Source organism: Eulemur rufifrons, chromosome 6 (assembly GCF_041146395.1).
Source record: "Eulemur rufifrons isolate Redbay chromosome 6, OSU_ERuf_1, whole genome shotgun sequence".
Lineage (NCBI taxonomy): Eukaryota > Metazoa > Chordata > Mammalia > Primates > Lemuridae > Eulemur > Eulemur rufifrons.
Window position 1 is genome coordinate 28273757 of NC_090988.1, and position 13770 is coordinate 28287526.

At 38.0% G+C, this 13770-nt stretch overlaps 1 protein-coding gene across 1 annotated transcript; it reads left to right on the plus strand.

The window, feature by feature from the left end:
- Positions 1-209: 209 nt before the first annotated feature.
- Positions 210-13174, plus strand: LOC138383869 (caspase-1-like). The gene is made up of 10 exons (XM_069468994.1): positions 210-228; positions 850-1116; positions 4006-4068; positions 7108-7223; positions 7897-8070; positions 8501-8735; positions 9135-9278; positions 11768-11877; positions 12343-12446; positions 13094-13174. Exons 1-9 carry the CDS (start codon positions 222-224, stop codon positions 12439-12441), a joined length of 1215 nt encoding a protein of 404 aa, XP_069325095.1. The 5' UTR covers positions 210-221; the 3' UTR covers positions 12442-12446; positions 13094-13174.
- The last annotated feature ends 596 nt before the right edge of the window (positions 13175-13770 follow it).

The window sequence follows — 13770 nt, forward strand, 5'->3', positions numbered from 1 at the left end:
CCTTCCCTGACCTATTCCAAGTGAAGAAAATTTTCCAAGGATACACTCCCTGATGCAGTCTACATTTGAGTTCAGCAATCTGATTACTTCTCTGGGAAAAAAATATAAAGACATGCATACGCATGTGCAGTGGTTATTTCTCAATATGTGCACCCGCCCTGCTAAAAAGGAAGAGCTAACGCTTTCAGTTTCACTCCACACACGGGTAAGAGAAATAAGCCATGGCCGGTGAGTGTTTTACTATTAAAAGGACAGGTCAGTGGGAAGAAATAGTTTTGGAAGGAGCTTCTTCTTCTAGAAACCATAACTAAGTTCTGTGGAGGTTTAGGTGAGCAGAACTGAGGGAGAGGGACGGGAGAGAGGAGGGAAGAGGCCCAGCAGACTTTCACAGACTTTAGAAAGACCAGGTCAGAGAGGAACTGGGGCTGCGTTCATATCCTGCTGTCATTTTGCAATCCTAACCGAATTCTTCAACATTGTAAATCTGACAGAGGTTGCAGAATCAGTGCAGGATGAGGACCAGCAGCTGTTGTCCCCAAAGGAAGGGAACAAACACAGTTTCATTATTTTATATTCAAAGTTGAATAAGCACAGGGCACAAAAGGATGATCTCTGCTTTTCAGATGCTAACTTGGGGATAGCAAATCTGTCTTCAGGCCACTCCATGAGCATACATGGGTAACACTGGGGGGAAAAGTGGGACGGTGATAGAATAAGGGAAGGGATTGCCCAAGTGTGTGGAGAGGCTCGTTTGACTGATGAAATCTCAAGGAATTCACTCCCTGTTGATGACGTGAGAGGAAAATGAGGCTGTTTTCATGACTTGAGAAGTCCTTGTGCTCCAAACAGACAAGGTCCTGAAGGAGAAGAGGAGGCAGTTCATCCTCTCAGTGGGCACAGGTACCATAAATGGCTTGCTGGATGAATTATTAGAGAAAAGGGTGCTGAACCAGGAAGAGATGGAGAAAGTAAGAGATGAAAATGCTACAGTTATGGATAAAGCCCGAGCTTTGATTGATGCTGTCATTCGGAAAGGGCCCAATGCAAGCCGTATTTTCATCATGCACATTTGTAACGATGACTGCTGCCTTGCACAGATGCTGGGGCTCTCCTCAGGTAAGGGTCGATGGCTCAGATTAGAGTTATTATATTCCCTGTATCTCTGTGCCTGACATTTGATTTCTTTATTAGTCATGTTACTTTGCAGACAACTTCCTCATCTCTGGTTTCAGGGCCCCATTTCTGTACCAGGGCCTATTGCATGTCCCATGACTCTTCTTTTCCTGTTCCTTCACCCTCAGTAGCCTTTCTCTGATTGAAGCTCATTTCTTGTTCTGACTATGTGGTATATCATTTGTTAAAGTGCATGAGAGCCATTTGAAATTCTTCATACTCTATGTTCCAGTTCTCCTAGCAAGGCACATTATTGTTATTATTATTTTCATTGTTATTAATTTCTTTAGTTTTGTTAAATCCAGGGTGTTTCTGGGCATGTGTGTAGTTTTCTCACATGAAGATGTAAGGTCTGTAATTAAATACTTTTTAAAAACTTGCATGTAAATTGTTGCTGTCTAGGAAGAATAAAATATATTTCAGTGATGAGTAAGCACTCACAGAAGAAGTTGAATGATTCTAGAAAAGTGAAGATTTCAAGTGGGCTCTTTCCTCCAGTTGCCTCCTTGCATTTTCTTTTGAGGAAGATTGACCACTAGCATGGTACCCGCCTGTGCACCATTCTGTGAGGCCTCACGCTCCAGCTCCAGTCCCCTTGAGGGCCTGAGACAGGGCCGGGACTTCTGAGCTGGCCCGAGCTTATGACCTGTAGACCTTCCACATGGGGAAGACGGGAGTTCTGGGGGACTCCCAGCCACTCATCTCTGCTGCACCTTCCAAAGCCACTTCAGAGGGAAAACATCTGCTGACATTGCATATATTTTCTATGTTCATCTGCATATAAGGAATTTCTTGTTTTTTTCAAAACATATTTTACATTCTATACCGCCTGTACTCTCTAAAGTAAAGACAACCAATCAATAACAATAAGGGTTAAGATTAAATGTAAAATAGCCAAAATTTCTTCTTCTTTGCCCCATTCCTTTCAACCCTTAGTCCTTGAATCCTAGAGATACTTACACACCCCACTGTGATAATTCTAACTCCTGGGGTTTGCCTCTCTGGTTATCAAATAATACTTCTTCAGTCAGGGTTGTTTTCAGGGCCATGGGATATCATAATTATATATAGTATTTGAAGGTACTCTAATGGGAGAGATCTTTCTAGATAAAAGTCCTTGGCATGTACACTACAGCTGTAACAAGTTCTTTTCCAGAAAATGTTCTTGAATTTATTGGTGGTAATTGTAGTCCAGCAGTCTAGATGGGATAGCTGGGACAAACTGCATCATGCTGCCTGGACTTAGTTTTGTAGGCCATCCTATGACATTAACAGCAAGAAATGGACAATATTTTCTCTGCATAAATCTTGTCTTCAATATGTTCTATAAAATGAAGGCAAAGTATTCATTTGTTAGCTTGTGTCTGTCAGTTCTTAAAGTGTTTAGAATAAATTTCTTAAGCAGATGTTCTTATATTGAGATCCTTATAAAACTGTAAATAGAATTAAATTCAATTCTTGTCCTTAGAACTGATAGTCCTCCAGACTCTGGGAGAAATAGTAACAATAGTTTTCAGTGATTTTATACATAGTTTAACTGAGGATTACCAACACTTTCCTTTTCCAAGTAGGGTTCAAGGTACTGACAGGCAGACTGAATTTACCTGGAAGATTGTCTAGAGACTGTGGTCAGAGCTCCTGTTACATACGTTACCGTGAGACACCCTTGTGGGCCATCTGGCAGAGCAGCTTAGTGATGAAGAGGCCAGGATTGATAGCCAGGACAGATTTGTGTTCATATCCTGGCTCCAGTACTTTTCTGCTCTTTGACATTTACGAAATTTGCTAAACCATTCTGAAATAATGCATTGCAGAGCTGAATGAGCTCATGCCTCTAAAGGATCAGACATTATTATTATTAATTTTATTCCTCCTATAGTTCACAGTGACAAAGTAGAGAAAATACCATTATGGTATAGAGAATAGAGAGTGGTGGGGGATAGAAGTCATATAGTAAAGTTTACAGAATAATTTCCTGTAACTTTCATATATAGCATAGCATTAAACTTATAAAGTAGTCTAACATATATGTCAGGAGTCCCTCTGGACCATAGAAATTTCACCAGTACACCACAGGGGAGATCATTAACTGAGTAATAAATTTAAAATTTTTTAGAAATTTGTAAGGGAATATTATTGACTTTGCACAAATATCTGTAATTTTAAAATGAAGAAGGCATTCCTACTAACCTTCTCTTCCTAAAAGCGGATTTAAAAAGACTTTGCGATTCCCCTCATTTCTCTGACCCTCATCCCTCCTGGGATCTAAGCAGAGTCCTTTGAGAACTTCACCGATTCATCTCAGGCTTAGAACTAGGGTTTGTTCCCCTCTGATGTGGCCAATGGTTCACCTCACCGTTTCTGCTGTGATAAATATCTGAGCAAGCTTAGGTGTCCAGACACAGATGCCTTTTCGTCATAGTTTTCTCCAAAGCCAGAGTCAGCTCTGGGTTAGGCAACTCTCCTTTGGACACACCTGTTATGTAGGAGAGGTTCCCTCAGGAAGCCCCTTGGCATACACATGTCAGTAGAATTATTGGTTCTATACCTAATGTCTCAATTCCAAGTTCATCATAGAAATCAGAGATCAAAGAAGTCACTCACAGATACTCTTTAATTCCACCTCAAGTGTTACATAACTGTCATTCATATGTAGAGGCTCCTGCTTCCCAGTGATGAGTGTGGTTCCAGGTAAGCCACAGTGTGAACAGGATTTATTATCAATCCCTCAGGCCCGTGAAAGGAATTTTCAGTGGGGAGCATTCAATACATTAGAGTAAAATTCTTCAGAGATGGTAAGAAACTATTTTAAAGTCATTCATTTTTCTTCAGGTCCACAATCTGGAAATGACTTGACTTTACAGGATTCCCAAGCAGCGTTTCCTTTCTTCTCAGGTAAGGGTATTTTTAAAGAAAGAGAGTTCTTTGAACCTCATCTTCCTTGATATTAATGTCATAGGGTGAACCCTGGGTGAGGACACTATGGATAATTCTCAAGAATTGAGCATACACTTTTTCCTCTTCTTAAGCTATTCTCCGTTAGCAGGAGCTGTTGCCACAGCTTCACTATCCAAGTTTATACTAACAAATTCTGAATCTGTGTATCAAATCTAATTTATCCACTTACGTGCCAAAGTTGACTATTGAAGTACCTACTGAACATAGTCACTCACATCCCCAACAGACATTTTTATCTAAACATTCCCAGAGTTGAACTTGCCATTGTTTCCCTACCCTGATTCTCTTCCAATTTCCCCTGTCTTAGTCAATGTCTTGTTCAAACCGAAAACCTGAAATTAATCTTTGGCTCTTCCTTCTCCCTCACCTCCAACATTCAAGCAGTGGCCAAGTTGTATGGATTCTTCTCTAGAGTCCAGCTCTGTCTCTCCATTTCTACTTCTACTACTATATTTCAGAGACCCTCTTCTTAAAGGGCCCTGCAATTCTTCAGCCATAATTCTTACAACATTTGTCTTATAATTTTAAGAAATAAATTCACTCTTTTCTTTCTTTAAGCCTTATGACAAAGATAAACATGTCTAACTTACTCATAGGTACTCTCTAACAGTGGTTGGCCCATAGTTTGCATGCAATAAATATTTGTTAAAAGAATGTTTCATTAAATAATTTCATCAGAATTACTATTATTATATTTACTAAGCCATGAGAAAAATATTAATCATATGCCAACTATGTTCCATAGCCTGTTCTATGGACTGCGTAGGGAATACTGAATAAGACAAACAATGCTCCCACTGTTATTGAGCTTGCACGAGTACATGAATCATGAATGATTATATATTTAAGAATCTCTCCCTATCAAAATAAACCAATCCAAAAACATAGAGATAGAAACAGCACAACACACACCTGTATCACTTAAGATACCACAGGATGCTTTAACAAAGTCAAACATTTATGATGGCTCAGACATGATAGAAACTTATTCATCATTTACAAAAATTCTAAATTGGCTACTGGTGATTAGTAGGCAGCTCTTCTCCAAATGCTAACCCAGAAACCAAGACCTCTTCCCTTCTATGACTCCGATATCTGCAACATACCATGCTAAAATAACTGATGTCATAACCATCCAGTTAGTGGCATTGGAAAGGATGTAGAGAGTCATTTGCAGCAGACTTTTCTAGCCTCAGCCAAGCTGTGTCATCTCCTACTTGTGTTTGCATTTCATTAGCTAGAATCCAGCCATATGGTAATATTTAACTGCTAGGGTGGTTGGCAGCATAGATTAGCTGAGTGCCTAGGAACAAGAGAAGAGTGTCTTGTTGGCTCTCACTGTAAACATTTAGAGTGTCTAGCCAGTCTCTGCCACAAAAATTTAAGCACAAAAATTTTTATTCCATACAATATTAGAGGTAGCACAGGAAATATCTATGTCCCAGATGACAAGGAAGCCTTTATAAATATTTCAGTGCTCTACCCTGAAAAATCATGGTCTCAGTTTTATTGAGTCCTGACATGACCAACATATACTAAGATTTTGATTAGAAAATTTTATTTTTGTATGAGTTCAGTCTGTTGCTTATTAGATAATCAATTTTTTCCTGTAACAGTATTTCACTCACAATTCTATCATAATTTTGTCCAAAAGTGACATTTTTCTCCCAAAACTAAAGGACCTTATATTTAAAATAAATTTAGAGGCCAGTAAAACAAATACTTCATCAAGTTTAGAAATTACTGACTCTATTAAAGTGTGATTATACCCTGAATTTTTTTTAGATATTTCATAGGATGGCAAACTCAATATACCAAATACACTATTCTCCAAGTAAAATTAGCTCAAATACAATTCAAATACTTCTATTTATTTTTTCTGTTGTTCCCTAGAAGAAACACATTTCTTCCACCTAATGATTATTTTTATAGTTTTGTGCAAAATATCCATTCTAATTGGCTCTTACCTTCTCCACAGTCAACACATTTCATGCTGCCTTGGTTTCTCTAACTGATTATACAAAAATTTCTCAAATTAATTTTCAAAATTGAATATAATTTTCTCATATTAATAGTTTATTTTCTCAGAGATCCTCCCATCCAAATACTAACCCGGCCCAACCCTGCTTAGCTTTTAAGAGGTTGGGTATGTTCAGGGTGGTATGGCCAATATCTAGAAAACTTATTTCTATTTTTATACAGATATATGTTACATTAATTTCTTTCGCAAGTACATCCCATTGTCAGATGGTGTTGAACTTGTGATCATATAAAAGCCTCAGGGATTTTCTCACATAAACTGTTGTGAAAACTTTCTCATATATTTGTACAATCAATGTTTAGTGCTATAAATCTGTCTGGAGTGCACCTTGATTCTAGCATTTATCATTCTATTTCATATTCATTCTAGCTCAAATATTCAATATTCTTCCTCCTCTTCTCCATATGTATACATACTAGAAAAAGATCTTGAAGGACAGGACAAAGTCTCATTTTTAAAAAATTGTGTCTAATGCTTATTATCATGTCTACTAAGCAAACAAATAGATAAATTATATATTTTTTTAAAACATTTAAAAATAGTAAATTAAGACTTGCTTTCATAAAACTTTACCTTAGGCTATGAATCTCTTCAAATAACTTTACCTTTTAACTATCATCTAACATGTTTTTTGAGTGTTTTCTGATTCATGGCCTTGAAAATCTCCCTTTCTATGTTTTTATCTAAAATATTCGTAAAAGTGCTTATTCTCAAATATGAAGGTAGATTCCTGTATTACTCCACTGGAAATGTCCCCTGGCTTGGACTGTGCCACTAGGAGTGAACTCACTGAATGGTGTTAATGACTACCTCGGGATTATCCTCCCAAGAATGCATTTCCTCCTCTGTGGCTTCATGCATAGATGGTGCTGTGAGGAACATACAGTGGGACACCCAGGGACGCCATTTTTCATGATGTTCCTTGTCTCTTGCAGCTCCTCAGCCAGTGCAGGACAACCCAGCTATGCTCACATCCTCAGCCCCAGGAGGGAGCCTCAAGCTTTGCCCCCTTGAAACAGCCCGAAGGATCTGGGAAGCACATTCAGCAGAGGTGCCATGCTCAGAACACAAGGACAGAGGGGGGTGAAAGATGCACTGGAGGCCATTCTGAAGTGCAGTGGCTTTTCCTTAGGGCCAAGTTCATTGAGAGGTTCTGGAGAATCATCCTGTCTTTCCCCTTACATAAAGGATCCCTATGTCCTAGAATTCCAAGTTTGTACAAAAAGCTTCAGGTTTGGTCTAATTCTTTGAGTAAATAGTAATACTCATAACAATAGCAACAATGACAGTTACTGAATGCTTAGTATGAGTCAGACATTGTTCTAAGCATTTTGCAAATAATGATGCCTTTACTACTAAAAACAACCCATATTACAGATCAAAAAACTGAAGCATGGGATGGTGAAATATTTTACCCAAAGTCAAACAATCAGAAATTGGAGGAATCAGTCTTAAAATTCAGTCATTCTCGCTTCAAGGCTTATGCATCTTCCAATGTCCTACCTGTCAAAAATAATTAAATCAGTAGCTCAGCTGCCATTTGGGCATTTGCAAACTCCGTTCCTACTCCTATTGTAGTACTCAATCCCCATCCCTGTTTTTAATGCATAATCATGGTATTTGGTTTCTTGATAGGGCTAGGAAGGGAAAGCAGTTACGAACCCACAAGATGAGTATTTAATTGGAGAGAACAAGGCTGTTCATCCAGTCTGCTTTTTCTACAGATTTATCCAATAATGGAAAAGTCGAACCGCACACGTCTTGCTCTCATTATCTGTAACATAGAGTTTGACAATCTTCCCAGAAGGACAGGAGGTGATGTTGATATCAGAGATATGAAAAAGCTGCTAGAAGATCTGGGGTACAGTGTGGATGTAAAAGAGAATCTCACTGCTTCGGTAAGGACACCATACTGTAGAGACAATGGCCATGCCCTTCATAATCATAAGTAATGTTAGAAAGCTTGATTGTAGCACTGGGAAATGTAATCTCTTGATATTCTAGAATCTAATTTTCCCATTGAAGAGTACTTGAGGCTACAAATTCCCCTTCTACATAAGAGTCTTTTAGCAACAGCCTGGGGTAACTTTTAATTGGGGAGTATTCTGTTAACTCAATAATGCTACCCTCTCTGTACTAGAAATCACTGGATGGCATCCTATAACACTTTTCTTCACCTTTTTCAGTTTAAGATTTAAATTTTTCTTTCGGCTTCTTCGATTTTCATGGAATTATTTAAAATTTTCCTTATGTGTTTCTTTATTGGAATTCCAAGATGCCATGATAGTCAATGACACAGTGCAAAATCAGTGATATGGTTTCTTGCAGGACATGACTGCAGAGTTGAGGGCATTTGCTGCCCGTCCAGAGCACCGAACCTCTGACAGCACTTTCCTGGTGTTCATGTCTCATGGTATCCAGAAAGGCATCTGTGGGAAGAGATACTCTGAAAAAGACCCAGATGTATTAGAAATCAATGAAATATTTCAAATGTTGAACACCTGGAACTGTCCAAATTTGACGAATAAACCCAAGGTGATCATCATCCAGGCCTGCCGTGGTGGTGAGTGATGATGTCTATGAGACACAGGCCAAATACTGACCTCATCATGTGTATGCATCTGTTATTTTCCCATTTTGTGTGTGTGTGTTTCTTAAAGTCTAAAAGCACCTACTGTCACTAGAAAGGATTGTGGCTTCTCTGAATTGTATAGATGGTTAGTAGATCTTTGTTCCATGTTCAAGCTTGAAGCTTTGAGGTCTGGATGTTGTTAGAATTCATTTGAGGTTTAGGAGAGATAAGGATAATTGAAAAGATAATTCCTGAGATGTATGTGTGTATGTGCATGTGAATGAAAGATAGAGACAAATAAATTAATATACTTGATTGAACAGAGGTTTAGAGGAGAAAGTAGATCTCTTAGAAATTGCTATAATTGGAAACAAAATCTTGTCTTTCCAGAGAACCATGGGGTGGTGTGGTTAAAAGATTCAGTAGGAGCCTCTGGAAACTTACCCTTACTGACTCCAGAAGATTTTGAGGATGATGCCATTAGGAAAGCCCACATAGAGAAGGATTTTATTGCTTTCTGCTCTTCGACACCAGGTAATGGGTCTCTGTACAGGGTATCTCTGTGGGGGTTAGCAATACAGGAACCCGCACCCATCCCTTAGAGCATAGATACCTGTGTTGAAATTTCCATAAATTTTGGAAGACCAACTCAAGCCTTTCTCCCAGTTATACATTCAATTGCTTTTATCCACAGAGACCAAATATATACATATTTTCACTGAATTAGGAATTAGTGAACTCCTCTACATGGTGCAAAATATTTTCCTGGAACTATGAGGAATAATAGAACATTAAAAGGAAAACTATACACGTTGTTACAAAAGGTGTTAGTAAAACTCAATGGAAACCAAGTAGGTGGGAGAGGGGAGGAGGGGATAGGTAAATTTACACTTAATGGGTACAGTACACACTACCTTGGTGATGGGCACACTTATAACTTTGACTCAAACTGCACAAAAGCAAATCATGTAATCAAAACGTTTGCACTTCTGTAATATTCTGAAATTACAAAAAATATTCCAAAAAATAGATAAATAAATGAATAAAAGGAAGACTATCTTACACCTAAGTGAATTAGAATCTGACTTTGCATAGAAAATGTCTGCAATGCTGGGATCACTCAGCAGGCCAATTTGTAAAAGCATCAAGTATTTATAGGAGAACAGTGAGGACAGGGGCCACAGAAGCAAAAAAGCAGGCCAGGTATATTGGGGTCCTGAATTAACGTGGGTTTTAGCTAGACATGTGGAGTGTGTGAAGAAAAATACATCTCAGTGATTCTAAATGTAAGCCCTGGAGTAAGAATCTTGCTATTATATCCTCACTCTACCTTTAGTACTTTGTTAACTAGTTCCAGGTATTTAGCCTCTCTGGGCTTTTTTTTAAATTCTTCACAAATACATATAAATATAAATATCATTGTTCTAAAGATTGAATGAGATAATATAGGGATACATTGAGCATGACTGAGTAAAGTACACATGAAATGAATGCTGTTATTAAAAATGTTTCTATTTTGTAACTTAACTCAGTTACTTTCCTTACCAAGGTTTAAATGAAAGTCATTTGAATCCTTCCATTCACTAGGTTTTGTAAATTCCTGAGGACTCACATTCTCTTGGTCACCTCTGGCCCAGAGGCCCTGCCTCTGCTCTGGTAGTTTACCTTACAGATTTTCTATAATGAGATCCCTGCTCAGGAGAGAGCCTGGTTCTACATTGTGTTGCCCATGTCCTGACTTTTCCAATGATCAAAACAGTGATCCCATACACAAAAAAATATGTATTTTCATATTTAGCAGATTTTAATATTATGCATAAATGTTCTTTAAAATCCTTTGGTCCCAGCCTTCCACAGGACACTCACCTGTGTCTGTGTAGTCCTTTGTAGGTCCCCTGGCTTCTCAACATCAATCTTGCTGGTTTCTGTCTCCTTCTTTTCTCTCACTTTCCTCACCCCACCTTTCCAGATGACACTCAGAGACTCCAATTTAGTTACCTTCAACTTCCACTACCAACACTGGCTCCATGTTCCCAACCACATCATAGTGCTCTCCCGACAAAAATGACCATCTACTCCCTTAATGTCACAAAGCATTTATAGAGACACCTGTCTCAGCCCTCTCTTTTACCTAGTTTGTTTAACTGGAGCCAGCCTCTTAAGACAGCTGTGGTTCTAAATAGAATTGTAATTTATTATTTATATATATGTATTGTATTACCTATAATTGGCTAAAAGGTTTGGTTAAAGAATGTGTCCATGATGAAATACACAGCTATTGCTACTGCTTTCTCTTACACATTTTCGTATAATTTTTATATGTCTTCGTTACCGTTGTGTGTCAACTATGTAAAAACTTAATATCTTTCTTCTTTAATATTTCTCTTCTCCATAAGAATTTTTTATACTCCAATAGGATGTGATCATTCCCTCATGAACCCTTCCTGGATTTGAACTTTTGTTCTGTTTGTACTATTTTTATATTTGGTTAACATTTTGTTTTTATAAATATCTTATGGTCAATATTATTTAATTTTAACTAAAATTATTCATGAAGTAAATAGATTGAAAAGTTTTTTAATATACTTACCCTGCATAGGGTATTATATATGCTCTATTATCCAGAAACCTGTAGTGTCTTGTATCTAATCCTCAGAAATCATTACCTTCCCCTTTGCAGTTGAGGCTCTTGTATTTCAGAGTGAATAATTAACTTTAATCATACTACCCATGGTTGCAAATTAGATATTTTTTTCCTCAAGCCTCAATCACTCCCCTCTACTCCATTCTGCCTTGCTCTTACTCTCTACTAAATCTACAGCTTCTTGAACTCAGGGACTGTGTTGATAAAAATATACTCGTTGAACTTTGAACATATTCACTGAAAAATGGCATACGGTGTATAGAAAATAGGGTAAATTCAATAGCATGTCTCAGCTAGAGTGGAAATTTTAATACTAGGGCTTTCTCTCCACATCCAAGCAAGAGACTATCTTGAAATTTCAAGTGTGCTTTATTCACAGATAATGTTTCCTGGCGACATCCTATACGGGGCTCTCTTTTTATTATGAAGCTCATCGAGAATTTACAAAAGTATGCCTGGTACTATCACCTGGTGGAAATTTTCCGAAAGGTAGGGGCTGTAGGTGCTTCTCCCACTCTTCCTCCCTAGATGTTTGTCTATTCCAGTTGGAAACTTAAAAAAACATCTGGACATGTTTATCTTCCCACTATACCCTACTTTCCAAAGGATTTTTTAAGTTCTTTGAGAGATGACAATCCTGGAAGCCAGATTCAATCTGTTGTGACACATAACCTCTAGAAAACAATTGTTTACTTAACTCCCCTGCTGCTCTGAAAAGACAAACGAGTGGACTCTAACTTGCCTGTGTCCATCATGGCTATCAGATCTGGTAGCAGATTTAAAAAGTGGTGAGGAGGGTCATTCAACGCTAAGATATGAATATTGCTTACTTTTTATAGATGCAAATACTTTTTGTTTTTATCATTTATTTTGCTGTATTTGTTGCAGTATTTCTGGCTTAAGTGAAGATTCTCCAAACAGAAAAAAGTCTACAGGCTTTCCCTTCTGTTTCAGGTCCAGTTTTCCTTTGACCTGCCAGATGGTAGGGCACAGATGCCCACCACTGAAAGGGTAACTTTGACAAGACTTTTCTATCTCTTCCCAGGACACTAAAATAAGTAAGTTGTATGAATGTCTTGGGTAGGTTTGTGGTGGAGGGAGAGGAGAGGCTGGGGAAAGAGTACTGATACTCCATCCTGGTCAAGGTCTCCAGGTTAACAGGTTGAGCATCCATAATCCAAAAATTCAAAATCTGAAACCCACCAAAATCTAAAACTTTTTGAGCACCAACATGACACTCAAAGGAAATACTCACTGAAACATTTTGGAATTTAGATTTTTAAATTAGGAATGCTCAATCAGTAAGTATAATGCAGATATTCCAAAAACTGGAAAAAGTCTGAAGTGCAAAACAAGCATTTCAGATAACAGACATTCAACCTGCAGTGGAATACACAGGGGGTACTGCAGGAATGCCTTTCTGCTGGTCAGTACAGAGCACAGCACATTGCTCTTCTCTCAAAGTCCTGCAGTTAGACTGCTCTCCCTAGAGTTGGCTGATAACTGATCTAGAGGCGGCCTTAACATTAGGAAAGCTCACTTTTGGATGTTTCTCCTGTTCACCTCAGCAGAAGGATATTTACACATAGCATGAACTCTTTCCTTTTATGAATGTGTATGTTCCCATTGGTGCTGTGACCTTATAACTTGCATATCTTTTAGCAGAACTTTTTAAAAATATTTCTCTTATTTCTTTTTCCTATAGGAAGCCAGGAGTACTGCCATTCTGTACCTGTTTTGGGGATCAGACATATTGGAAATAGAGTCTTAAAACATTTTAATAAATCTGGAAAAAAGTAAAAAGTTGTCCTGTTTTGTTTGTTTGTTTGTTTTTGTTTTTTCTTTTTCCATGTTGGGAAAAGAGGGAGTGGAGCTTGCAGCAGGTAATGGACTTAGTCTTTAGACCTGATCCATAAGAGCTGAACTGGCTAAAAGCACCATCTTTCTTTCAAAAAACCATTTGCTGGGCTTTCTGTTTTAGGGATACAGGTGCCTGACATAAAAGAATTTAGAACTCACCAGGAGAGATGTGGAAAAGACAGACAGTAATAACAGTTACTGAATAGTGTGATAAGTTACTGTTTCCAAATCCCAGAATTACTAAGACAAAGCCATGACCAGAACCTATGTTTCTACCCTTTGTCAAGGTATTTAGGGAATGCAAAGTAAATTTTGATATCACCACAGAACCTTAGCAGTTCACAGTTCCACTGAGAAGATAAGACAGTCAAGAACCATGAAACTAATAGCAGACAGTTAATGCTATTAATACTATGAATAAAAGCTAGGGTGCATTTGTATGCAAAATGATGTCAATGTGTGGTGCAGGGAAAATGAGTTTGGAGTGAAATCATTCACTCAGCAACAAGATTTAGGAAGGAC

What these genes read in the sequence shown, in the direction of transcription:
- LOC138383869 (XM_069468994.1), top strand. An exon ending in AAGAGAATCTCACTGCTTCG is followed by an intron (nt 8,071 to 8,500) that starts GTAAGGACACCA and finishes GGTTTCTTGCAG; the next exon opens with GACATGACTGCAGAGTTGAG. An exon ending in CATCCAGGCCTGCCGTGGTG is followed by an intron (nt 8,736 to 9,134) that starts GTGAGTGATGAT and finishes TTGTCTTTCCAG; the next exon opens with AGAACCATGGGGTGGTGTGG.